Source organism: Panthera onca, chromosome D2 (genome assembly GCF_046562875.1).
Source record: "Panthera onca isolate mPanOnc1 chromosome D2, mPanOnc1 haplotype 2, whole genome shotgun sequence".
Taxonomy (NCBI): Eukaryota; Metazoa; Chordata; class Mammalia; order Carnivora; family Felidae; genus Panthera; species Panthera onca.
In genome coordinates, this window is record NC_138349.1 from 35,541,305 (window position 1) to 35,566,446 (window position 25,142).

General features: G+C 36.4%; 1 protein-coding gene across 1 annotated transcript in view; it reads right to left on the reverse strand.

Moving 5' to 3' along the window:
* The window catches only part of BTAF1 (B-TFIID TATA-box binding protein associated factor 1), a 119,003-nt gene that overhangs the window by 40,432 nt on the left and 53,429 nt on the right, over positions 1-25,142 (reverse strand). The window contains exons 15-21 of the mRNA XM_060642039.3: positions 15,384-15,488; positions 14,046-14,195; positions 13,588-13,730; positions 13,146-13,320; positions 11,482-11,685; positions 1,670-2,096; positions 274-464 (exon numbers count right to left, since the gene is read on the reverse strand). Of these exons, the coding sequence (XP_060498022.1) occupies positions 274-464; positions 1,670-2,096; positions 11,482-11,685; positions 13,146-13,320; positions 13,588-13,730; positions 14,046-14,195; positions 15,384-15,488 (1,395 nt within the window). The remainder of the gene's footprint in view (positions 1-273; positions 465-1,669; positions 2,097-11,481; positions 11,686-13,145; positions 13,321-13,587; positions 13,731-14,045; positions 14,196-15,383; positions 15,489-25,142) is intronic.

The following is a 25,142-nucleotide window of genomic DNA, read 5'->3' on the forward strand; positions in this document are numbered from 1 at the left end:
CACATCACACACTGTAAATTCCAGGCTGACTAAAAGTCAAGCAGGCAATAATTATTTGACACTTACAAATTAAGTATCAACAGAAATCTGTAAAGAAGCTTGCAGTTTTTCTGGATCATGTTGTGAAACTACTATGAAAGATTATTAATTCCAGTTCTTTCACTTTGAAAAATATAAAAATACAATACTGGAGGTTCATATGACAATTTAGCTCTCAATCTGTAAGATATCTGTTTAAAAATCAGAGTAGTCAAAAACAAAACACCTATTTACCTCATCAAGTTCAACAAGGATGTTTCCACTACTTCCTGCAGGAAGATCAGCTATTTGAGCTTTTACTGCTTTGGGGGTAGGACCTCGCCTACTTGTGATAGCAAAAGCAGCTTTCTGATGCCTGTAGAGTGTAATTATACCTCGGTGCTTGGTGACTGTATGGTGCATCCCATCTTTTTCAGAGTTGGATCCTAAAAGGAAAAAAGTTAAATAACTTTTTAAGGATAATATAGGTGACCAAATGCTTCCTGCTCCAAAAGAGATACAACATATTTTTAAAACTATGTCTTTTAAGCCTCAATTTCTAAAAGCCAATGACATTTTCTTTAGACAATGAAATGGTAGCAGAACAGTCAATAATTTGTAACATTAATTGTTTTGATATTTGCATAAGACTATACTTAATACAAAGTTGTAGAATCATGTTAACAAGAAATAGAACACACAAGAATGATTTGGGGCCTTCAGTTAAAGTATATTAATTTTTAAAATATCAATGACTGCTTCTAGGCATAAAAAGAAACATTAAAAACATTGCAAGAAATGTCTGTTCTCTCTAAAAGAAATGTCCATAGTCACCATAAATTCAGAGACATCGACCACTGCAAAATATTACTGGCTCAAATAGCATAAGGGGGTGACAGGAGTGGGGCTGGGGAAAGACTGTCACCCTATTATAGTTTTAAGATGTTAATATTCAAAATGTGACTTTCCTCTTCCAGTTTGTTCACATATTTTTCAATACATATACCATACCAAAGTTGTAAATTTATTATTTTGAATAACTTGCTTTTCCAAAATCCTACTAACAAAAATAAATAAGTAAATCATATTGGACTAAGGCATGGAAAGAAACATTGGTCCTTGATACTAGCCTATAGAAAGCAATTCTTATTTTCCAGATGAAATCAGAATGGCTACACATTATTTACTAAAGGTAACAGAGTTCACTTATCTTACAAAGCATGCACTAAAATAGAGAAACAAGAGTTTTATAGAAGAATTTGTATTCAACATTTGATACAATTAAGTTTCTAGCCTCATTAATAGTAAAATCCTATAATGATGTTCTTGAAAGAGAGGTTAAGGGTTAACACCTGTCTCACAGACTTCAGTCATCTTATATGAAATATCAGGGGTTTTTTTTTTAGGTCTTTTATGAATAGCTTATTTGAGTTTAGAGGAATATATGTGTGTGTGTATATATATATGTATATATATATATATATATATATATACATATATATATATATATATTTATATTTATTACAAATATATACAAAATGGGAAAAAGCTCTCACATAAACTGGATTTGTGCTTAAATAATACCTACAAGTCAATGAAAACAGATGTAAATGGTTAATTCTCTATCCCAAATGAAGGTTCAGACATATACCTTTAGAATTGTCTTGGCCACTCTGTGTTGGTACTGGACATGTGACACAAGGAGTTAGATATGGGTCCACACAAAGTGAGCTACAGAGGTTTTTAATAATTTTTGAATTGGGGCAGGGTGTCCTTGTTGTGCACTGCTGAAGGAGTTTTGCTATGCACTGAGCTGCATAGTTTTGCACTAGTGTATTCTCTTCTTTTTTAATTGTTTCCATTAATGGTTTTATGATAGGATTTAACTTCTCCGGAAGCTGCTGCAAACTCACAACTGCACACGCAGCAAAAGTATGCACTCTCAGTTGCAACACTTGCCACTCCTGGTTGGTCTCTGTAACTGTCATTTGGACCTGCTGTCGTTTACTATCTAACTGCTGTAACACTTGAGGATTTAAATCGAAAGATGATGTGACTTCATTAAAAACAGTAGTGACCTATTAGAAAAAGAGAAATTAAAAATCATTAATGACATCAACCCCAAATACTCTGTAAACCAAAGGGCAACAGCAAGCTGTTTCAATTTTAAGTTTCACAAAATTTAGTATTTCTGGTATTCAGTAAACTAAAAAAATGTCCGAACCTCCCAACTTTAAACTTGATTAATTTAACATTAGCACTGTATTCTCTAGGACAGTCTCCATGTAACACTATTACAATACCATTGACTATACTGCTTATGCTACACTGTAAACCTGAAACTAACAGATCATTGTGCGTCAGCTATGGACACACACAGTCTACTGAGATCAACAAAATTACCTATCCTTTACACATATCTGATAAGTCTAGGAGAACATTACACAGAAGGCCAACACAGTAGTTTGGTGAAATGAGAAAACTATCAACAAATATAAACTAACCGAATTAACAAATATCAAAACTCACAAATGTCCTTTCAGGGAAAAACTCTTCTTCTCAACTTAAAAACTTTGGGGGCAGCTACTGATAATTGGCTAAGTATTGCTAACTGGATTATTTTCATTCTTTCTTTGACCTCCCTTCCAGTAAAAATGCCCAAGTAGGAGGGGGCAAAAAAGGGAAAGAAATTGGTACACTATTCACAAACATTTTACTTACCAAGAGCTGCCTAAAGCTATAACCCTGTGACATCAGACTACTTTACAAGCCACATTAAAAGACTGCTCAATACATCTTTAACAACTCTGAGATATAACTCATATACAAAAGACCCATTTGAAGTGTACAATTAAAAAGAAATAAAGTGTACAATTAAAATGATTTTTATTTTGTTAGAGTTGTACAACCATCACCACAATTTTAGAACATTTCATCATACCCAAAATAAAATTCATACCTGTTAACAATCATTCTTCATTGCCTTCCAGCCCTATGCAACCATTTATCTATTTTCTATCTTTATATGTGTGCCTATTCTAGATATTTCATATGAATGGACTAATCCAGTACATAATCTTTTGTGACTGGTTTCTTTCATTTAGCACAATGCTTTCAAGATTCATCAGTATTGTAGTAATGAATGTAGTATTCTTTCCCTTTTCTTGCCAATTAATATCCCACACTATATGGAAATATACCACATTGTATTTATCCATACATTAGTTGATGGATACCTGGGTTGTTTCCACCCATTAGCTATTATGAAGTTATTTCATGAAGGTTAATGTACAAATTTTTGTGGGGACGTGTTTTCTTTTTTTTTAATGTTTATTTGAGAGAGAGAGAGAGAGAGAGAGAGCAAGAGCGAGCGAGAGCATGAACGCATGAGCAGGGAAGGGGTGGGGGCAGGGGAACAGAGGATCCGAAGCGGGCTACACTGACAACAGAGAGCCCTACACACAGAGAGCCCTACATGGGGTTCGAACTGATGAACTGTGAGATCATGACTTGAGCTGAAGTCAGACGCTCAACCGACTGAGCCATAGAGGAGCCCCATGTGGGGCCATGTTTTTTAAATTACCATCTAAAGACTGTGTGAGGGCTTGCATAACAAAAATAGTCTTCTTCTTTGACAGGTAACTGTAATCACAGAGAGGCCCTATAAATAGGTCCAGTCTAAAGACTACTGGTCAGAGAAGCCTCCTCCATCAGGAGAACCTAATTTTTCAGACTTAGAAATTATCAATTCTGGGACTCCTAGGTGGCTCAGTCAGTTAAGTGTCTGACTCTTGATTTCAGCTCAAGTCATGATCTCATGGTTTGTGAGTTCAAACCCCACGTTGGGCTCTATGCTGACAGTGCAGAGCCTGCTTGGGATTCTCGCTCTCCCTCTCTCTCTCTCTGCCCCTCCCCTGCTCGCTCACTCTCTCTCTCAAAATAAATAAATAAACTCTAAAAGAGAAAGAAATTATCAATTCTAGTATGGGCAAGACTGATAATGCTGGCCTCTTATAAAAAACAAAACAGGCACACAAGTAAGATTTTATCATTATAAAATATGAAATTTTTTAAATTGAGCTCTATCTGCTTGACCTTGTCAGTTTCCTCACTACACAGAAACATAATCACATACCACTTCTAGCTTATACTTTCCACTTTGTATTATCTGTTTTATTTATTCAACTTCTGCATAAGATTTATTGGAAACAGGACCTCACTGCTAAAAGTTTGAAAACACTGTCCTAAATGTAATATGCTTTTGTCAATTTTTAGTGATTCTAAGCAGCTAAGGAAAAGCTTTCCAATCAGCCCAAGTTCATTGATTAATTCACTCACTACTCAAGTGTTTATTGAGAAATACTAAAAGATGAGTAAGACCTAATGTCTTCATAACCTCAAAACAATGTAGAGACTAATATGGGAGACAGACATATAAGTAAATAAGAAAACATAACACATAACTGAGGTAAGTGCAGGCTGCCATGAGACACATTGGATGCTTAACTCTTCTCAGGTGATAAGATAAGTGGAGGCTTGTCCCACCAAAGTTAACACTTGTGATGGGTTTTTAAAGAATGGGGTAAGTCAGGAGTTGTAGGGTCATCTTGGCAGACTGAGGTGAGGATGGTTAAGTGAGGCATTGTCCAGGGACCTAAGAACAGCTAATCATGGCCTGAGCACAAGGTATAAATGGAAGAATGTCAAGAGATGAATTCTGGATAAGCATAGAGGGTGGAGGGTAGGGAATTCCTGATGAAAGAAACAGGAGCTCAGACTCAGAAGGGAGAATGAGTGAGGCACAGAAAGTGAGTGAGGCACAGAAAGTGAGTGAGCATATAGTATACTTCTGCAAGAAAGCTAACTACACTTAAGTGGAGGAAGTTTGAGAAATAATAAGAGATGAGGAATTTATTTTTAATTATTTTTTTATGAAATGTATTGTCAAATTGGTTTCCATACAACACCCAGTGCTAAGAGATGAGGAATTTAAAGGTGTGAAAAGAAAAACAAAAAAGCTAAAATCAAGGAAAAACAAAAATAATGTTTTTAAGCAGGGGAGGGATGCCTTCAGAGTGGCACTAAAGGACTTTACAAGTCTAGCACAACATGCAGGATGAAATGGACCAGAGACCACCTAGAGCCTCAGAGATGAGTCAGGACCTAGTCATGAAGTACTATGGCCCTTGACTGGGTTGTCGCAATGAAAACAGGGAAAAGATGAACATATGAGGCTTTTTGAAAGAAAATGGTAACAAGATTTGCAACTGTGGATTTAAAAAGGAATTTTACTGTTAAAAAAATTCCAGTTTTTGGGGCGCCTGGGTGGCTCAGTCGGTTGAGTGACCGACTTCGGCTCAGGTCATGATGTCACGGTTTGTGAGTTCAAGCCCCGCGTCGGGGCTGTGCTAACAGCTCAGAGCCTGGAGCCTGCTTCTGATTCTGTGTCTCCCTCTCTCTCTGTCCCTCCCCCGCTCATGCTCTGTCTCTGTCTCAGAAATAAACATTACAAAAAAAATTTTTTTTTAATTCCAGTTTTAGTTGTGTTAAAGCTGAAGTGACAGTGAGATATCCAACTAAAAATGCCTAATAGAACAACATCAAGAGATCAAGAGAAGATAGCAAAGCACATGGGTAAGAACTAACTTGTGAGAATGATAAGAGATAAAAATCTTAGGGAAACGCTCATGTTCGGAAGGTAAGAGAAAAAACAGGATTCAGTGAAAAATTTAAAAAGCAGTGGCTCTTAGCCAAGGCTAAGACTAACCTTTTAAAATTGCCCTTCTCCCCAAAAATATAAATAAAAAAATAAAATTGCCCTTCCTGGGTAGGGAGATGGATGAAATAGGTGATGGGGATTTTGAGAAAAACACCTGTCATGATGAGCGCTGGGTGTTGTATGGAATTGTTGAACCACTATATTTTACAACTGAAATTAATGTAACACTGTATGTTAACTAACTGGAATTAAAATAAAAACTTAAGCAATCCCTATCAAAATAACACCAGCACTCTTCACAGCTAGAACAATCAATCCTAAAATTTGTATGAAACCAGAAAAGACCCCAAGTAGCCACAGCAATCTTGAAAAAGAAAACCAAAGCTGGAGGCATCACAATCCCGGACTTCAAGCTGAATTACAAAGCTGTAATCATTAAGACAATACAGTGGCTTAAGACATTAAGACAATACAGTGCCAGTAGGCACAAGAACAGACACTCCGATCAATGGAACAGAATAGAGAACCCAGAAATGGACCCACAAACGTATGGCCAACTAATCTTTGACAAAGCAGGAAAGAATATCCAAGGGAATAAAGACAGTCTCTTCAGCAAGTGGTGCTGGGAAAACTGGACAGCGACACGCAGAAAAATGAACCTGGACCACTTTCTTACACCATACACAAAAAAACCTCAAAATGGATGAAAGACCTAAACACAAGACAGGAAGTCATCAAAATCCTCGAGGAGAAAGCAGGCAAAATCCTCTATGATGTCAGCCGTAGCAACTTCTTACTCAACACGTCTCCAGAGGCAAGGGAAACAAAAGCAAAAATGAACTTCTGGGACCTCATGAAGATAAAAATCTTCTGCACAGCAAAGGAAACAATCAGCAAAACTAAAAGACAACCGACAGAATGGGAGAAGATATTTGCAAATGACCTTATCAGATAAAGGGTTAGTATCCAAAATCTGTAAGAACTTATCAAACTCAACACCCAAAAGACAAAGAATCCAGTGAAGAAATGGGCAAAAGACATAGACACTTCTCCAAAGAAGACATCCAGATGGCAAACCAACACATGAAAAAATGCTCAATATTACTCATCATCAGGGAAATACGAATCAAAACCACAATGAGATACTACCTCACACCAGCCAGAATGGCTAACATTAACAACTCAGGCAACAAAAGATGTTGGGGAGAATGCAGAGAAAGAGGATCTCTTTTGCACTGCTGATGGGAATGCAAACTGGTACAGCCACTCTGGAAAACAGTATGGAGGTTCCTCAAAAAATTAAAAATAGAACTACCCTACAATCCAGCAACTGCACTACTAGGCATTTATCCAAGGGATACAGGTGTGCTGTTTCGAAGGGGCACATGCACCCCAATGTTTATAGCAGCACTATCAACAACAGCCAAAGTATGGAAAGAGCCCAAATGTCCATCAGCAGATGAATGGATAAAGAAGATGCGGTGTGTATGTACGTATATACATACACACATACACACATACACACATACACACATACACACACAGTGGAGTATTACTTGGCAATCAAAAAGAATGAAATCTTGCCATTTGCAACTATGTGGATGGAACTACAGGGTATTATGCTAAGCAAAATTAGTAAGAGAAAGATATCATATGACTTCACTCATATGAAGAATTTAAGATATGAAACAGATGAACATAAGAGAAGGGAAGCAAAAATATAAAAACAGGGAGGGGGACAAAACATAAGAGACTCCTAAATACAGAGAACAAACAGAGGGTTGATGGCGAAGGGATGGGCTAAATGGGTAAGGGGCATTAGGGAATCTACTCCTGAAATCATTGTTGCACTACATGCTAACTTGGATGTAAATTAAATAATTTCATTAATTAAAACATTTAAAAAATAATAAATAAAATAATTTTTAAAAAAATGGGCAGAGGTTCTGAACAGATATTTTTTCAGAAGGCATACAGATAGCCAATAGTACACGAAAAGATGCTCATTATCACAAGGGAAATGCAAATAAAACCACAATGAGATATCATTTCATGCCTACCAAATGACAATTATCAAAAAGACAAGAAATAACAAGTGTTGGCAAGGATGTGGAAAAAGGGAACCCTTGTGCACTGTTAGTGGGGATGTAAATTGGTGCAACCACTATGGAAAACAGTATGAAGTTCCTCAAAAAATGAAAAATAGAACTACCAGATTATCCAGCACTTCCACTTCTGGATATTTATCTGAAGAAAATGAAACAGTAATTTGAAAAGATACATGCACGCTTATGTTCACTACAGCATCATTCACAATAGCCAAGATACACAAACAACCTAAGTGTCCATGGATGGATGAATGGATAAAGATGCAGTATGTATCGACAATGGGACACTACTTTGCCATAAAAGAGAATGAAATTCCCCAACTGCAACAACATGGATGGATCTTTAGGGCATTATGCTAAGTGAAATACATCAGAGAAAGACAAATACCTTATGATTTCACTTACTGTGGAATCTGAAAAACAAAGGAACAAACAAAACTAATAGAGAGCAGACTGGTAGTTGCCAGAGGGGAAAGGGATAAGGAGGAGGTGGAATGGGTAAAGGAGGTCAAGAAGTACAAACGCCCAGTTCTATAATAAATAAGTTATGGGAATGTAATGTACAGCATGATGACTACAGTCAGTAATATTGAACTGCATATTTGGAAGTTGCTAAGATAGTAAACCTTAAAAGTTTTCATCATAATGGGGCGCCTGCGTAGCTCAGTAGGTTGAGCACCTGACTTCAGCTCAGGTTATGATCTCACAGTCTGTGAGTTCGAGCCCCGCATCGGGCACTGTGCTGACAGCTCAGAGCCTGGAGCCTGCTTCGGATTCTGTGTCTCCCTCTCTATCTACCCTTCCAATCCCCCCCCCCCCCCTTCTTAAAAATAAATAAACATTAAAATTTTTTTTTTAAGTTTTCAGCATAAGAAAAAAAAAGTTGTCAGAAATAGTAGGGAGGGAAGAAGGGAAGCAGAGGCAAAATGGATAAAGAACGACAACAATCAGAAAAACAACTTTATAAAATAACAATTCAGGAAAAAAATAGCAATTTTAGCCTTCTCTCACAGGTGAAAACAAATTCCAGTATATAATTTTTTCTAATTAGAAAAGAGGATAAGAAATGAAGACTGCTGTTTCACAGGAATCAACACAACTAAAGTGCCTCAGTTCCTGATCCTATAACTCAAAAAGGAAGAACTCATTTACACCACCTAACTTTAAGAACTTAGTAAGTACAAAATTACAAAAATCAAGACATTGGTGATGGCATGAGAGACAAAGGGACTGAACAGAATACAGATATAGATCTACACCTATACTTGAACAAATTTTTGACACAGGTGCCAGAGAATTCCAATTGGGACTGGGAACAGAAAATCTTTTCAATAAAAGATGCTTGAAAAAATGGTTATCTTTGGGGCACCTGGGTGGCTGTTGGTTAACCAATGCTGGCAGTGCAGAGCCTGCTTGGGATTCTCTCTCTCCATCTCTCTCTACCCCTCCCCCACTCAGGCTATCTCTCAAAATAAATTGTTAAAAATGTTTCAAATGGTTCTTTTTGAAAAACAAACAGAATTCAATTTGTACTTCATAGTAAACATAAACATTAATTCAATATGGATGATAAATCTAAATACAAAAGCTAAAACTGCAAAACTTTAGAAGAAAATATATGTAACTATCTTCACAAATTAGAGATAAGAAAAGGTACTTTAGGTCACAGAACACAATAACCATAAAAGAAAACAACTATTAAACTAGACTTCATCAAAATTAAAAATATCTGCTCATCTAAAGACAATTAAGAAAAAGAAAAGGCAAGCCACACACTGGGAGAAAATATGCAGGAAGCATCTATCTAACAAAGGATTGGTATGTCAGGATATATATAAAAACTTCTACAACTCAGTAATAAATAGGACAACCTAATTAAAAACAGGCAAATGATTTCTACAGACATTTCAGACAGGAAGGTCTTCAAATGGCCACTAAGACATAAAAAAGTGTTGAACATATTAGCCATCAAGGAAACACAAAGTAAAAACCACAATGACACTATCATACAACGACCAGAATGGCTTCAGTGAAAAGGAGCAACCACACCAAATGTTGATGGTGATGTGGAACAACCAGAACTCACACATAGTGCTGGTAAGAAGATAAAATGATATAGCCGCTTTGGGAGAAGGTCTGCAATTTTTTATAAAAGTAAATAAACAACCACCCTAAAATCCAGCAATTCTACTCACACATATTTACCCACGAGAAATGAAAATATATGTCTACAAAGACACTTGTACAAGAATGTTTATAACAGCTATTTCATAATAGCCAAAACCTTGGAATAGCCCAAGTGTTCATTAACAGGAGAAGGGCTTAACTGTGGTGTATTTATACAGTGGAATAAAACTAATCAGTAAAAAATGAATTATTGATATATATAACAACATGGATGAATTTTAAAAAATCATACTGAAAAAAAAACCTAAAAACCAAACAGCACAGAGTTTATGATTCCAATTATACAAATTCTAGAATCGGCAAAAGTAACCCAGGAGGGAGGAAAAATCAGAATGATGGTTACTTGAGGGCAGGGACAGGCAGGGATTGACTACAAAGTGGTGACAGTACTGTCTGTATCTTGATAGGGATTTGGTTTTCATAGGTATCGTCATCTGTTAAAATTCATCAAATAGTTTAAGATTTGTGGACTTCATAGTATTTTACCTCACAAAAGAGCAAAAACATAAATACTGAATTTTAATGATACAGGTACATATATAGATATATCAGTTTACTGATATCTGTAACTAATTTATAAATGCATCAAAAAAGACAGACTGATGAGTAGACAGTGCAAATATATGTGATAAAGCAAATTTAGTAAAATATTAACTCTGCAATCTAGTTGGGGAGTATATGAATGTTCATTGTGTAATTCTCTTACCTTCTCTCTCTTGTTTTAAGTTTTCGTTAAAAGTTTTCATTTTAAGTTATCTGTTCACCGAACATGAGGGCTGAACTCATGACTCAGGAGTCACATGCTGCTCCAACTGACCCAGCCCGGTGCCCCTCCCTTACTTTTATGTTTAAATATTTTCATTATAAGTTGAGAGAGGGCTTGAGAAATACTCAGGAACTTATACAGAAGCAGTTTATTCTATACTCTGCCAGTATTAAGCAAAACTGAGAAATGACCAAAAAAATGGAACAGGTTTTTCTAATAAAGGTACATTGGTTTGTTAGAACCTGAGATTTAAAGAAAATTCCTTCCCCCTCCTCTAATTTCAAAAAAAAAAAAAAAAAAAAAAGAAGGGGCGCCTGGGTGGCTCAGTCGGTTGAGTGTCCGACTTCGGATCAGGTCATGATCTCATGGTTTGTGAATTCAAGCCCCGTGTTGGACTCTGTGCTGACAGCTCAGAGCCTGGAGCCTGCTTCGGATTCTGTGTCTCCTTCTCCCTCCCCGACTTGTGCTGTCTTTGTCTCTCAAAAATAAATAAATGTAAAAAAAATTAAAAAAAAAAAAAAAGTCAATGCAATGAAAACTTTTCTGAAGGGCAGGAGTGACAGGCTATTAAGCCATGGATAGATTCAACAAATTAGTGTTTTTGTGGTAAATTATCACATAACAAATTTCTAATCTTTATTTCATGCTCTATCTAAAATTAAGAAAGTTACTTCTTTACTCACCAAGTCATTAGCTTGATCTATTGTAAAAACATTGTTGTTTACTCTACTACCAACTTCAATATGTGCATCAGTTAATGATGAAATAAGCTGTTTACATTCATTCTGCATTCGTGTGAATGGAACGGCAATTTCATCATAATATAAATGTTCTGAAAGGATATCAAGTAAACGTGGCTGCACAGCTAGGGTAACAGCTTTACACTCCTAAAATATAACAGACAAGAAATATTCAGGACAAATATATAAACATAATTCTAGAGATGCATACATTTTCACTTGCAAACTACAAAGTTCTAAATTCCTATTCATCTTGAATCTATGTTCTGTTACCTCCCAGAACATCGTTAGTTGCAGAGAAAAGGTATCACACCCAAACTACTATAATTTTAATATGAATCACTATAGAACATGCACATGGAACTATTATAATTCCATTAAATTTTGCACCTAATCACTCCTACTTTACTCTGAATTTATACCAAGTTTTTATATATATAGCACGGACTTAAAAATATAACTGTAAAAAGAAATCAGTCAGAAAAGAACACTTAGCATGCACTAAAAATGTTATTTAAAAACTCATTATTAGATTTCTTAACAGTTGAACCCATAGCTTCACATGCCATACTGTAGAAATGGATATATATAATTTAAAAGCTACTTACCTGCCCCCAAATTTAACTAACCCTTCCCACTCTCTCTGGTTGTTGCCTGCCCCAACCAGAGGGGGAATGGCCTCAGTGGTGAGCCATGAGGGGTTCTGTGGGATCTGGGTGGTCAGCCTGGGCTTCACAGAGTAAGTCCAGAGAAGCTCTGTGAGGGTCCAGAAACCGAACTGTCAACACTTGCTGCTGAGTCTGAGAGGCACAAAAACACAGCATCACTGCCTCTCCAGCACACCGAGTCCTGCCTAAAAACAGATGAGCCTTGCTTCTTTCCAGAGGCAAAGCTGGGGTCTCAGATGCAACAGAGCATGGCTCAATTACTTTTAGACATAGCTTTGACAAACTGCTAAGAGGCAGTAACAAGAAACTCTCACAGCAAGTGCAGACAGTTAAATTTCCAGAATTCCAGTTAATGGAATAAACAAAGCCAGCAGGAAGTTTCTTTGATTTACAGAAGTAAGTCTTACACAAAATCACATATCTTATTAGAAGTTAAAGGTTAAAGGGGCTGCAAGAGAATGGCTTACTTGGAAACATGAAGACTTTAGTTTAAAGATGGAGGTTTTATTCTTCCTGTGACCAAAAATTCTGCCCTTGCTACTACTCATACAAATCAATCTCAAAGCCTCTTATCTTTTGTAGTGTTCAGATATTAAGGAATGAATGACCAACAGTTTCTGGACTGCTTCCACACATACACATGACTGTTTTGGAGGAACATTTCTTAACAGATTGTAGTATCAAGAGCAAACATTAAGTATGGTCATAGCTAGTAATCTCAGGTACGAAACTGGGGGTTCTAAGAAAAAAGTCTAAGGTTAAAAGCAACTGGAAGAGAAATAATGGTTCACTACAATTTAGAATACTTTTCTAGAACTGTCGGATTTTTATATAGACAAAATTTTGTTCTGTTTATAAAATATAATGAAAATAATCTTAACAGCTAATGGAAATTGGTTTACTTAACTTGTCTTCATTACTTTTGGGGAAAAATCTTACCTTTTGTAAAGCAGCCCATTCACAGATTACCAATGCAACACTAATTCTCTGCAAGGCAGATTTGGAGTTCAAATAGAAGAGTAGTAACTGGCCAAGGGATTCAGCTGGCTTAATTTCTTGGGTTACCACATTTACACCTGGATCACAAATACAGCAACAAAGTGCTCCTAACAACCTAGGAGGGAGAAAAAAGAAGTTACTATAGAACTTACTTGAAGTAAAGTTTCCCCTATTGAAGCTATAACTTTTCACAACAAAGATATAACTCCTCTTTCATCTTCATAAAAAGATATAAATCTTATTTAAAACTTCAAAAAAAAAGAAAAATGTTTAATTACACTTTTTCTTACTCTGTAACTAGTGTGATGGAGGAAGTATTGACAAACACATCAGAAGAATATTTTGGTTCTTTTAAAAGGCTTCTCAATTTTTGTATACTCACTTGGCTGCCATCATTCTGGCCCGCATAACCACAAAATCCCTAGTGGAGGGATCTTCCATGATGGTCTCTGCACCTGCAATGTACTCCTGAAGGACTTCTTTAGTTTGGCTTTGGCCTTGGCGTACCTTACCACATGTTTTTTCCTAGAAAGAAAGGTGGGGGGAGGAGGGGAAACTAACTATAATTAAAGATTAATCATTAAAATTTAATAGGCAACTCTCCTCTATACGCAAAAATACTCTCATTTGTTATCCCGGTAAAATACATTTCTTTTCCCAAAATTTTAATGGATACAAATTACTATGCATTTTGTCAAGGTCCTCATAAAACAGTAATTTGTCCTTACATTAAATTAATTAAATTACACTTAAGATAAAGCAATACAAATTTCTTACATAGTTTACTATATTAATATTTAGACCTAAATATACAAATACATTATGTCCCTTTACACTCACCTTGGCTCTGGCTTTGACTTCTAGCAACATATTTAAGTCAATAGGTAAATGAGAAGGCTGCATCATCAAGCAAAGCCAAGCACCCATCCAGGGACAAGCAGCTGCTACCACATAATGAACTGAAGCTTTGCTCAACAGTTCCATCCAAACCTACAAAGTGAAAGAGAAACATGAAAAGTGAAATTTTTCTAGTATGGGGTAATAAAATCTAATACTTATTTTTAGGGATACTGAGTTAAAAAAAAAAAAAAAAAAGGTTGGAAATAGCACAGAGATCAATTTTAAAAGTCAACAGAAAACCTTATTTTTAAATGCTGTTTTTTGATAGTTTTGTATACTAACACAAAAGCAAGTTTTAAGGAGAGGAACACAAGAGTTTTCTTCAGTATTTTGCAAAAATCATTTAAAATGTAAGATACCCATAACAATAAGAGTTGTCAAAATCTCAGCTGTTGAAATCCTTTGCATGTATCATAAAGCTCAATACTAATGCAGTCCTATATTCAACATACACTCTTCAACATCTAACAGTTCCTGATAGATGTCCTCTGCTAAAGTTAGAGGTGGTAATGTCCTAGTATAAATTAAGAACAATGTAAGTCTTGATTCATGATCTTACTTAATAAGGTACCTTTCTTGATGCGTAACATTAAATGTAATTAGAAGCCTGTAGAAATAACACCACTGTTAATCCAAGGCTGTTAACAATGAGCCACCTCAGAGGCAATAATTCGAGATTCAATTAACAGATTTGAAAAGTCAAACAGTACCATTTCCCTTTATGAACAGTTAAATATATCAAATAGCTCATCTTTAAAGATCCCAATACACCTTGCAAATAAGGGGGAAAAGTACAAATCTAAACTAAAATGATCAGACTCTGTGTATTACCAATGAATTCCAAAAGATACTTCACAGGATCAATAAGCATACTTATAAACAGCAAAATAAGTGATAAGGAAAAGTCTTTCCTTCATTTTACTTTCTGTACTGAGGCTATCAGAAAGTGCTTAAAACACTCGCCTAGTAGATTCAACTATTATATTCCATAAGAAGACTATTTTCTTGTCATATCTTGCCTGGCCTGAGGATACCCATGTCAGACTTCTGAGCTATAGAACTGTGAAGTAATACATTTATGTTGTTTTAAGCCACTAATTTGTGGTCATTTGATATGGCAGTTAATAGAAAACTAACAGTAAGCGATCTCTGACTTTTCAAATGTTTTGATTTCTAATTTCTTAAAATTCCTGACCAACAACAGTATAGCGATTGTGGAAAATTTTTTAAATCTACCAAATCACTGGGGAAAAGAGTACAGATATATTCACTGTGTACCTTGTGAATGAGGTCCAGAATTTCCTGGCTGCTTTCTAATACACAAAACTGAAAAATGTGTCGCAGCATATCAGGCAGAATAGGGATAAGCCAAGATGAAGAGTTCTGAAAACAAAAACAGCAAATCTATAGTATACAATTCTTGGGTGTTAGCTTATTTAAAGAGTTATAAGTCAAGTAATACAACTGTTATATGGCTTTATCAAAAAGGTTCAACTGGGTGATAAGTTTTTACAAGATTTTGGAGCAAGAGAATCCTATTTCTTATTCCAAAGATTTAGAGAAATTAAATATCATCAGAGGAACTAGTATTTTAAAAATGCAGATTCTGTAGTAGCACAGCATAAAGTCTGCTTAGTAGAAAATATAAGGCTGGGAAAATATTTGGAGGCCGAATTCACTTCACCTGACAAGTGTGCAACCATCTCCTTTTCAATATGGTTGCAAAACGTAATATGGTTTTAGCTATTAGTATGATCTTAAAAAAATCACAAGGTATGCCTTAGCCCATCCAGGGCCAATCTGTCTGTTGCAGATCTGAAAGCTGGCTGACCTATTTTCATTAATTTTGCACCTGTCTTCTAGCAGGCAATGATTTAGGCAGGAAATCTAATGCTGTTACTTTGTATTTACAGGTCTCTTTAATTAGACTGGTGGGGGAAAAGGGTGCAATGAGGAGCTCATTATTATTTTCACTCCTTTAGAGATTATCCTTCTCGGAATTCCTCTCCCGCAACTTTTTTTAAGTAGTTAATGGACCTGTAGTATGCTACTAACTAGGACTCTACTAATCAAAAATTTCCCCCCTAATCTTAGGGAAAGTCTGCAAAGTTTTGATGACCATTTAGCATTAATCCAGTACAGTGTAAACTAATATACAGAAAAATTCTTGCCACAATCTGTTTACTTCACCAAGTTTAAATTAACTATAACCTGGAACACTATTACTAAAGTTATATGTGAATTCAAGCTTAAGAATGGCTTTTGAAAAAAATGTTTTGGTCTGGTTAAATAATTAACATAACAATTATTAGCACTTTATGTTAGTGTTACATGCAGTCCCCAACATTTCTGTAGTGAGCATCAGACAGAGGGGAGTGCATCTGTGGGAATTACTGAGGAAAATAAATGATGGTTATTTAGTGTGACACAGATGGGGTAGTTTCTTCCCAGTTGCTTTATTCAGATTGATGCTCCCTGCTATGTACTGCCTTCCTAGAACTCAGAATAAAGAGAATTGATGACACACAGAAATCAAATTATAATACAGTTCACTGTACCTGAAAATCCAGGTGAGACTTCTAGCCATCTATACTCCCTCACACTCTATCCTCCAGCCAATTTCCTTTCACCTCCTCTTTACTGCCATCATGTTCTCTCCAGCTTCCAGAGTTTCACCTGCTGCTCCTTCCTTTTACCCTGCTCTTCACTGGTTAAATTCTACTCATCCTTCAGATCTCAGCTTAGACTTCACTTTTAGCAGGACCTTCCCTGACCTTCACTCACCTCACTGGCTAGGATCCTGCAGCATCGTCTACTTCCTCTACCAGACACTCACCTCATTATGTTATTAGAGCTTGTCTAGTTGTCTGGGAGTTTCTCCTGTCTTGTTTAGTTTCCTATTTTAAGCTCTATAAAAGGGTAGAGACCTGTCTCTTTCTGGTCAGTATCTAAAGAATTGTAAACACATATTAGGCACTAAAATATTTGTTGAATAAATCCATATTGCTTAGAGGAAAATGGTTCAACGTCACAGACAGTAATGTGTGAAATTTCCCACAATTAATAGTTGGTAATAAATCCCTAACTGGCAAAACTGACAGGGTAAGATCTTGCCATTTTTCTTTTGCTACACCCCTTCTGTCTTCCCACAAGCATGCCCACAAAATGAGTAGATGTGGAAAAAAAGCAACAATCTGATCATCACCTCCAGGAACACCTGATTTGATTTCCTGCCTGGAGGCAAATTCATCATCATTTATATCCGTATCAAATGATTTGGGGTTGCAGGGAAGGAGATTTGAAAAGAAGTTACAACAAAGTGATGAATCACACTGAGTTCTTCCACAAATTTGGTCTGAAATCCTATTTTGGCCCACCACAAGAGAAACACACACACAAACGCGCACATCCGCGCCGAACTCTTACACAATTTATAATGCTCTATTCATTTGTCCAATCAATATTTATTGAAAGTCAGCTAAATATTTAACCTCTGCTCTTGCTTTTTAACATCTTTGTAATATCCGGCCCATACCTAATTATGCAAATATTCTCTAATGCCAATCTTATTTAAGCGTATTCTTCTGGTCTTCTACACATGCCTATGTGAAATTTCTTATATCCTGAATCCCCACATTCCAACTCAATTTCATATATACCTTCATGCTAAATATAAGCTTCTTGCTAAAGTTTGCCTTTCAAGCAAGTCAATGCTGTATGTAACTGAGATTTTGGAATGACTCATAAAGTGGCTGTGATGCAAGTGGAATGGAAAAGTTGACCCAGTCAGCAGAACAAAAGATTAATGTCTGGCATATTTTTCTAGATTGATGAGTCAAGTTCCAGCTATAACTCTTAGTGGTTACAACACTAGTTACTCTAGATATTCCAGTAAAGTAGTTCACTGAGAGACATAGAGATCCATAGACAGCACTCTTGTACGTACACACACAGTCATAAGCTAATGAGACAAAACATAAAGGAAAATCACATGGTAAATTCCTTCACTTTCATTGCCAAACTACTAGTTTAACAAAAAAAGTTACACTTTGATGTTAAATCCTTACCAAATGAAACTAGTTTGGTATGCTTAGAAGTTATTCTTTCATGCTCCCTAAGAAGCCAGGCTTGCCAATACTTCCAAATGTTAACATCACAAACGCTATGGTATGTCACAGAGAAGTCTAATGGTAGTAAGATTTCATAAATAACTGTATTAACTGTCGTTTTATTTAAGGATATTTTAGAGACGTGTATGCCTGCATACACAGTCATTATGGGATAAACCTTAAGATTAAGGACATCTTTGTCATAAAGTCTTCTGGTTTCATAAAGTAAAACATAACAAAAAATTACTAAAGATAATCAGAATCCTTTCAAGGAAATAGAGGCATCAGTCTTTAAGAGGTACAGTGCAGATTTGGCCTCAACACTGCAGATATTGAGAGGAATGGATTGAGAAGTTAGAAAATGAAACCAGTTTCAGCAATAGAGTTACCAGCGATTTAAAGAAGAGTTCATTTCACTTTGTACTTAAGATGACTTAATATACAAAAGTGAGAAAGCAATTCAATAGGCACTTAAATCCATTTTGTCTCCATGTAAAATTTATAATTTTTTTTTTACATTTTTATTTATTTTTGAGAGAGAGACAGAGCACAAGTTGGGGAGGGGCAGAGAGAGAGGGAGACACAGAATCTGAAGCAGGCTCCAGCCTCCAAGCTGTCAGCACAGAGCCTGACATGGGGCTCAAACTCACAGACCGTGAGATCATGACCTGAGCTGAAGGCAGACACTTAACCAACTGAGCCACCCAGGCGCCCCTCCATGTAAAATTTAAAACTGAAAGTCAGCCAGAATTGGACCAGATTCTGAGCCTGAAATCAGTAACTGTGAGTGGTGCAGCTACAAGAGCTTGGGAAAGTTTAATTTTTGGTCACCAGTTCCTTCATCGGCAACACAGAATGGCAGTAGCCACCCATGTTACATGCTTACCAGCATTCACAGCATAAAGGCCTCAATAATAACTTGGATTATTACTATAATATCATTCTTACACCTCAGTATATAAATAAGATTGCAAATTATTAGAAAAGAATCCCCAGAACTTGAAGTATTAATTATTGTTCTTACTATCTGTACTATTAATTATTTGTACAGCATTAACATTTTAATAAAGCACTTTCATTTACATTATCTTACTTAGCCCATATAAGTCTAAGGAACACTGGGTGAAGATTATCACCAGAACAGTTAAAGCAACTTGACCAAGATCATAAATTTAACAAACAGTAGAGCCAAGGTTAGAATCCAGATTTTTTATTTAGTTAAGGCATCTTTTCATTAAGCCACTGAAGTAATAATAGTCATAGAAAGCAGCTCAGAAAAAGGGAAGTTCAAGTGAGAACAGATTTTTTTTTTTTAATGTTTATCGATGTCACAAATAGTGAGATTATGACCTGAGCCAAAATCAACAGTCAGGCACCTAACCAAATGAGCCACCAGGTACCCCAATGAGAACAGATCTTTATCATCACCATACGTCTATCATCTCTCACCCAAATTCCTGGAGCCAAATATATTTTGAAATTCATAATTTTTCAAATTTTATAACAATACTGAGGTTGTATATACTGCATGCTATGTAATATCCTCAACAGGGCCTGTGGTGGCACCCAAATATGTTATTATTTCTGAAGCAAAATTTGTGAATGGGCGTATTTACTAGGATAAAGACTTAAAAGTTTCTCTTCAAGATGAGCAGGCTTTTCACCAAATGAGTAGTTTGAGAAGTTGGTTCACTTTACAAAAAAAAAAACTTCGGATTTCAAAACTGCAAATAAGAGATCATGAACTTGTATTATAAGACAGTTTGCAGGTAGCTATGAAGCAGTCAATAGCAACCATCAGGTAATGCTGTAGAGAAGAATACAATAACAGATACAACCATCGGACATAGTTTACTCTGATACTTTCTCAGCAAATAATGTTGCTGAGATCATAAAAGTAATAATAACCATTAAGTTTTCACTGCATCATGACTTTAGGTAATAACAACAAAAACATCACAGTGAGTTATAGAAGCTGGAATTGTTTAGTGGCACTAGAGAACTGCCCTATTCCCTGAAGGAAAGATACAGAAAGAAAGGGAGATAATATTTTGGAAGGACAGTGTATATGTGGGGGGGAGGGGACAAGTGATGAGCCATGTGCCAAAATACTCTCATGAAAGGAATCAAAGGCATCCAAATTGGTGAGCAAGAAGTAAAACTGTCACTATTTGCAGATGACACGATACTATATATAGAGAACCCTAAAGACTTTACCAAAATCCTACTAGAAATGACAGATGAATTCAGTAAGCTTGCAGGGTATAAAATTAATATACAGAAATCTGCTGCATTTCTCTGCACCAATAATGAAGCAACAGAAAGAGAAGAAAATAATCCCATTTACAACTGTACCAAAAATAATAACTAGGAATACAGTTAACCAAGGAAGTGAGAGACCTGTACCCTGAAAAATAAAACTGATGAAAAAAACTGAAGATAACACAAATGGAAAGATATTCCATGCTCCTGGACTGGAAGAACAAATATTGCTAAAATGCCCATAACACCCACACCAATCTACAGATTTAATACAATCCCTAAAAAAATACCAACAGGGATAGGGGATGGGGGAGAGGGGAAAGTAGGTGATGGGCAATGAGGAGGGCACTTGTTGGGATGAGCACTGGGTGTTGTATGGAAGCCAATTTGACAATAAATTATATTAAAAAAAAGAAAGAAAACTGAAATTAAAAAAGAAAAAAAATACCAACAGGGAGTGCCTGGGTGGCTCAGTCAGTTAAGCGCCTGACTCGATTTTGGCTCAGGTCATGATCTCACAGTTCATGAGATCAAGTCCTATGCCGAATCTGCACTGTCAGCACTGTCAGAATAAATAAATGTCAACGTAAATATTTTAAAAAATATACCAACAGCATTTTTCACAGAACTAGAACAAACATTCCAGAGCTAGAACATTCCTAAAATTTGTATGGAGCCACAAAAGACCCTGAATGGCCCAAGTAATTTTGAAAACAGAACAAAACTGGAGGTATCACATTCCTAGATTCCAAGTTATACTACAAAGCTGTAGTAATCAAAACAGTATGGTGCTGGAACACAGACACATAGATCAATGAAACAGAATAGAGAGCCAGAAATAAACCCATGATTATATATTATATGGTCAATTGATCGTTGATAAAGGAGGCAAAAATATGCAATGAGAAAAAGTCTCTTCAACAAATGCTGTTGGGAAAACTGGACAGCTACATGCAAAAGAATGAAACTGGACTACCACCTTCTTACACCATACACAAAAATAAAACTCAAAATGGATTAAGGACCTAAATGTGAGCCTGAAACCATAAAAATCTTAGAAGAGAGCACAGGCAGTAATTTCTCTGACACTGGCCATAGGAACATTTTTTTTTTTAGATAGGTCTCCTCAGGCAAGGGAAACAAAAGCAAAAAATAAACTAAAAGCTTTTGTACAGCAAAGGAAACAATCAACAAAACCAGAAGGCAACCTTCAGAATGGGAGCAGATATTTACAAATGACATACCTGATAAAGGGTTAGTATCCAAAATATATAAAGAACTTCTAAAACTCAACACCAAAAAAAAAAAAAAAAAATACAATTGAAAAATGGGCAGAAGACATGAATGGACATTTCTCCAAAGAAGACATACACATGGCCAATACACACATGAAAAGATGCTGAACATCACTCATCATCAGGGAAATGTAAATCAAAGCTACAGTGAAATATCACACTTGTCAGAATGGGGGGGGGGGGGGGGTCACAGAAGGAATGACTGGCCATGTGTCTGTGAGGGTGCAAACTTCCTGTTCCGTAGACCAGAGACACCATTTTCATCATTAGGCCACCAACACTGATCAACCCCAGTGAGCCAAACAGTGCCACCAAGTGGAGAATGAAGCCATTACACCAAGCCCCACCTCCCTGAGCCCTCCAGGCACCTCTACTCTAAGGCATGTGGGCCTGAGAATCAGAGTAGCAGGTCCTTCTCCCAGAAGATCAGCACAAATCCCTTCTGCTATCTTAGTCAATTGACCATAGACTGCTGCAAAGTGCCACCTGCAGGGCAAAGGAGATCTAGCTTCATTTGGGTTTTTTGTTTGTTCATTTTTGTTGTTGTTGTTGCTTCTGTTTTGGTTTTGCTATTTTTGTTTTCGTGGATACAGAAGGAGCAAAGTTTATTTTATTTTACTACTTAAAAAATGTTTTCTCTCTTCTTTTTTTCTATCAAGCTTCTCTTAATAAGCAGACCAAAACACACCTAGGATCTAACTTCCTTTATTTGATTTTTTTAATTCTTTAATTTTTATTTCATTCTAATATTACTGTTTTTTCTTCCTCCAAAATGACAAGACAGAGAAATTCACCTCAAAAGAAAGAACAGGAAGAAATGATGGCCAGTGATTTAACTAATGCAGATATGAATAAGATGTCTGAACTAGAATTTAAAACAACAATTATAAAGATACTAGCTGGGCTTGAAAAAAGCATAGAAGACACCAGAGAATCCCTTTCTACAAAGAAAAGAACTAAAATCTAGTAAGGTCAAAATTTAAAATGCTATACATGAGAGGCAATCCCAAATGTAGGCCATAAAAACGAAGATGGACAAGCCAGAAGAGCAAATTATCAGTACAGAAGATAAACAATGAAGCTGAAAGAAGAGGGAAACAAAGGTCAGGGATCATGAAGGCAGAATTAGGGAACTCAGTGATTTATTAAAACATAACAACATTCGGGGGCGACTGAGGGGCTCAGCTGGTTAAGTGTCAGGCTCTTGATTTCAGCTCAGGTCATGATCTCACAGTTTGTGGGATTGAGCCCCACGTCAGGCTCTGTGCTAACAACAAGGAGCCTGCTTGGGATTCTCTCTCACCTTCTCTCTCTGGCCTTCCCCGGCTTGTGTGCTCTCTCTCTCTCTCTCTCAAAACAAATAAACATTTAAAAAAGTAATAACATTCATATTATATGAATCCCAGAAGACGAAGGGAGAGAAAAAGGGGCAGAAGGTTTACGTGAGCAAATTATAGCTGAAAACTTCCCTAATCTGGGGAAGGGAACAGACATCAAAATCCAAGTAGCACAGAGAGCTCCATTAAATTCAACAAAAGCCAGGCATCACCAATATACCATAGTGAAATTCACAAAATACACAAAGAAAGAATCCTGAAAGCAGCAAGGGGAAAAAAGTCATTAACCTAACACTGAGAGACAAATCAGGTTTGCAGGAGACCTGTCCACAGAAACTTGGCAGGACAGAAAGAAGAGGCAAGATAAATTCAACGTGCTGAATGGGAAAAATATGGAACCAAGAATACTCTATGCAGCAGGGTTGTCATTCAAAATAGAGTAAGAGAGGGGCACCTGGGTGGCCGACTTCAGCTCAGGTCATGATCTCACCGTCTGTGAGTTCAAGCCCCATGTCGGGCTCCGTGCTGACAGCTCAGAGCCTGGAGCCCGCTTCAGATTCTGTTTCCCTCTCTCTCTGCCCCCCTCGCCCCCACTCATGCTCTGTCTCTCTCTGTCTCAAAAATAAATAAAAACACTAAAAAAAAAAAAAAAAAAAAAATAGAGTAAGAGATAGAGTTTCTCAGACAAAAACTAAAGGAGTTTGTGACCACTAAACCAGCCCTGCAAGAAATTTCAAGGGGAATTCTTTGAGTTGGGAGAGGAGGGGAGGGAAACTAAAAGCAACAAAGACTAAAAAGTACCAGAGCATCACCAGAAACACCAACTCTACAGGTAACACAATGGCCCTATTTCATATCTTTTAATAATCACTCTGAATGTAAGTGGATGAAATACTCTAGTACAGGGTATTAGAACAGATTTAAAAACAAGGTCCATCTATATGCTGCCTACAAGAGACTCATTTTAGACCTAAAGACAACTGCAGACTGAAAGTGAGGGGATGGAGGACCATCTATCATGCTAATGGACATCAATGAAAGCTGAAGTAGCCATACTAATACAAGACAATCTAGATTTTAAAACAAAAGTTGTAACAAGAGATAAAGAACAGTATTATATCATAATTAAGGGAGGGGTCTATCCATCAAAAATATCTAACAATTATAAATATTCATGCCAGCTTGGAAGCACCCAAATATATAAATCAATTAATAACATAAAGAAACTCATTGATAATAATACAATTATGGTAGGGGGCTTTAACACCCCACTTACAGCAATGGACAGATCATCTAAGCAGAAAATCGACAAGGAAACAATGGCTTTGAACACACTGGACCAGATGGAATTTATTTCATCCTAAAACAGAATACACATTCTTCTCGAGTACACACGGAACATTCTCCAGAAGAGATCACATACTGGATCACAAATCAACCCTCAACAAGTACACAAAGATTGGGATCATAGCATGCATATTTTCAGATCACAGTGCTATGAAACTTAAAGTGTACCACAAGAAAAAAATTTGGAAAGCCCTTAAATACATTAAGGTTACAGAACATCCTACTAAAGAATGAACAGATTAACCAGGAAATCAAAGAAGAAATTTAAAAAATACATGGAAGCACATGAAAATGAAAACATGACAGTCCAAAATCTTTGGGATGCAGCAAAGGCAGTTATAACAAGGAAGTATATTACAATTCAGGCCTATCTTGAGAAGCAAGAAAGGTCCCTACACAACTTAATCTTACGCCTAAAGGAGCTAGAAAAGAGACAGCATATAAAGTCTAAACCAGCAGAAGAAGGGAAATAATAAAGATTAGAGCAGAAATAATTGATAAACAAAAACAGAACAGATCAACAAAACTAAGAGCTGGTTCTTCGAAAAAATTAACAAAATTGATAAATTCTTAGCGAAACTTACCAAAAAGAAAAGAGAAAGGATCCATATAAAATCACTAATGAAAGAGGAGAGATCACAACCACCAACAGAGAAATTTAAACAATTATAACAAAATATTATCAAA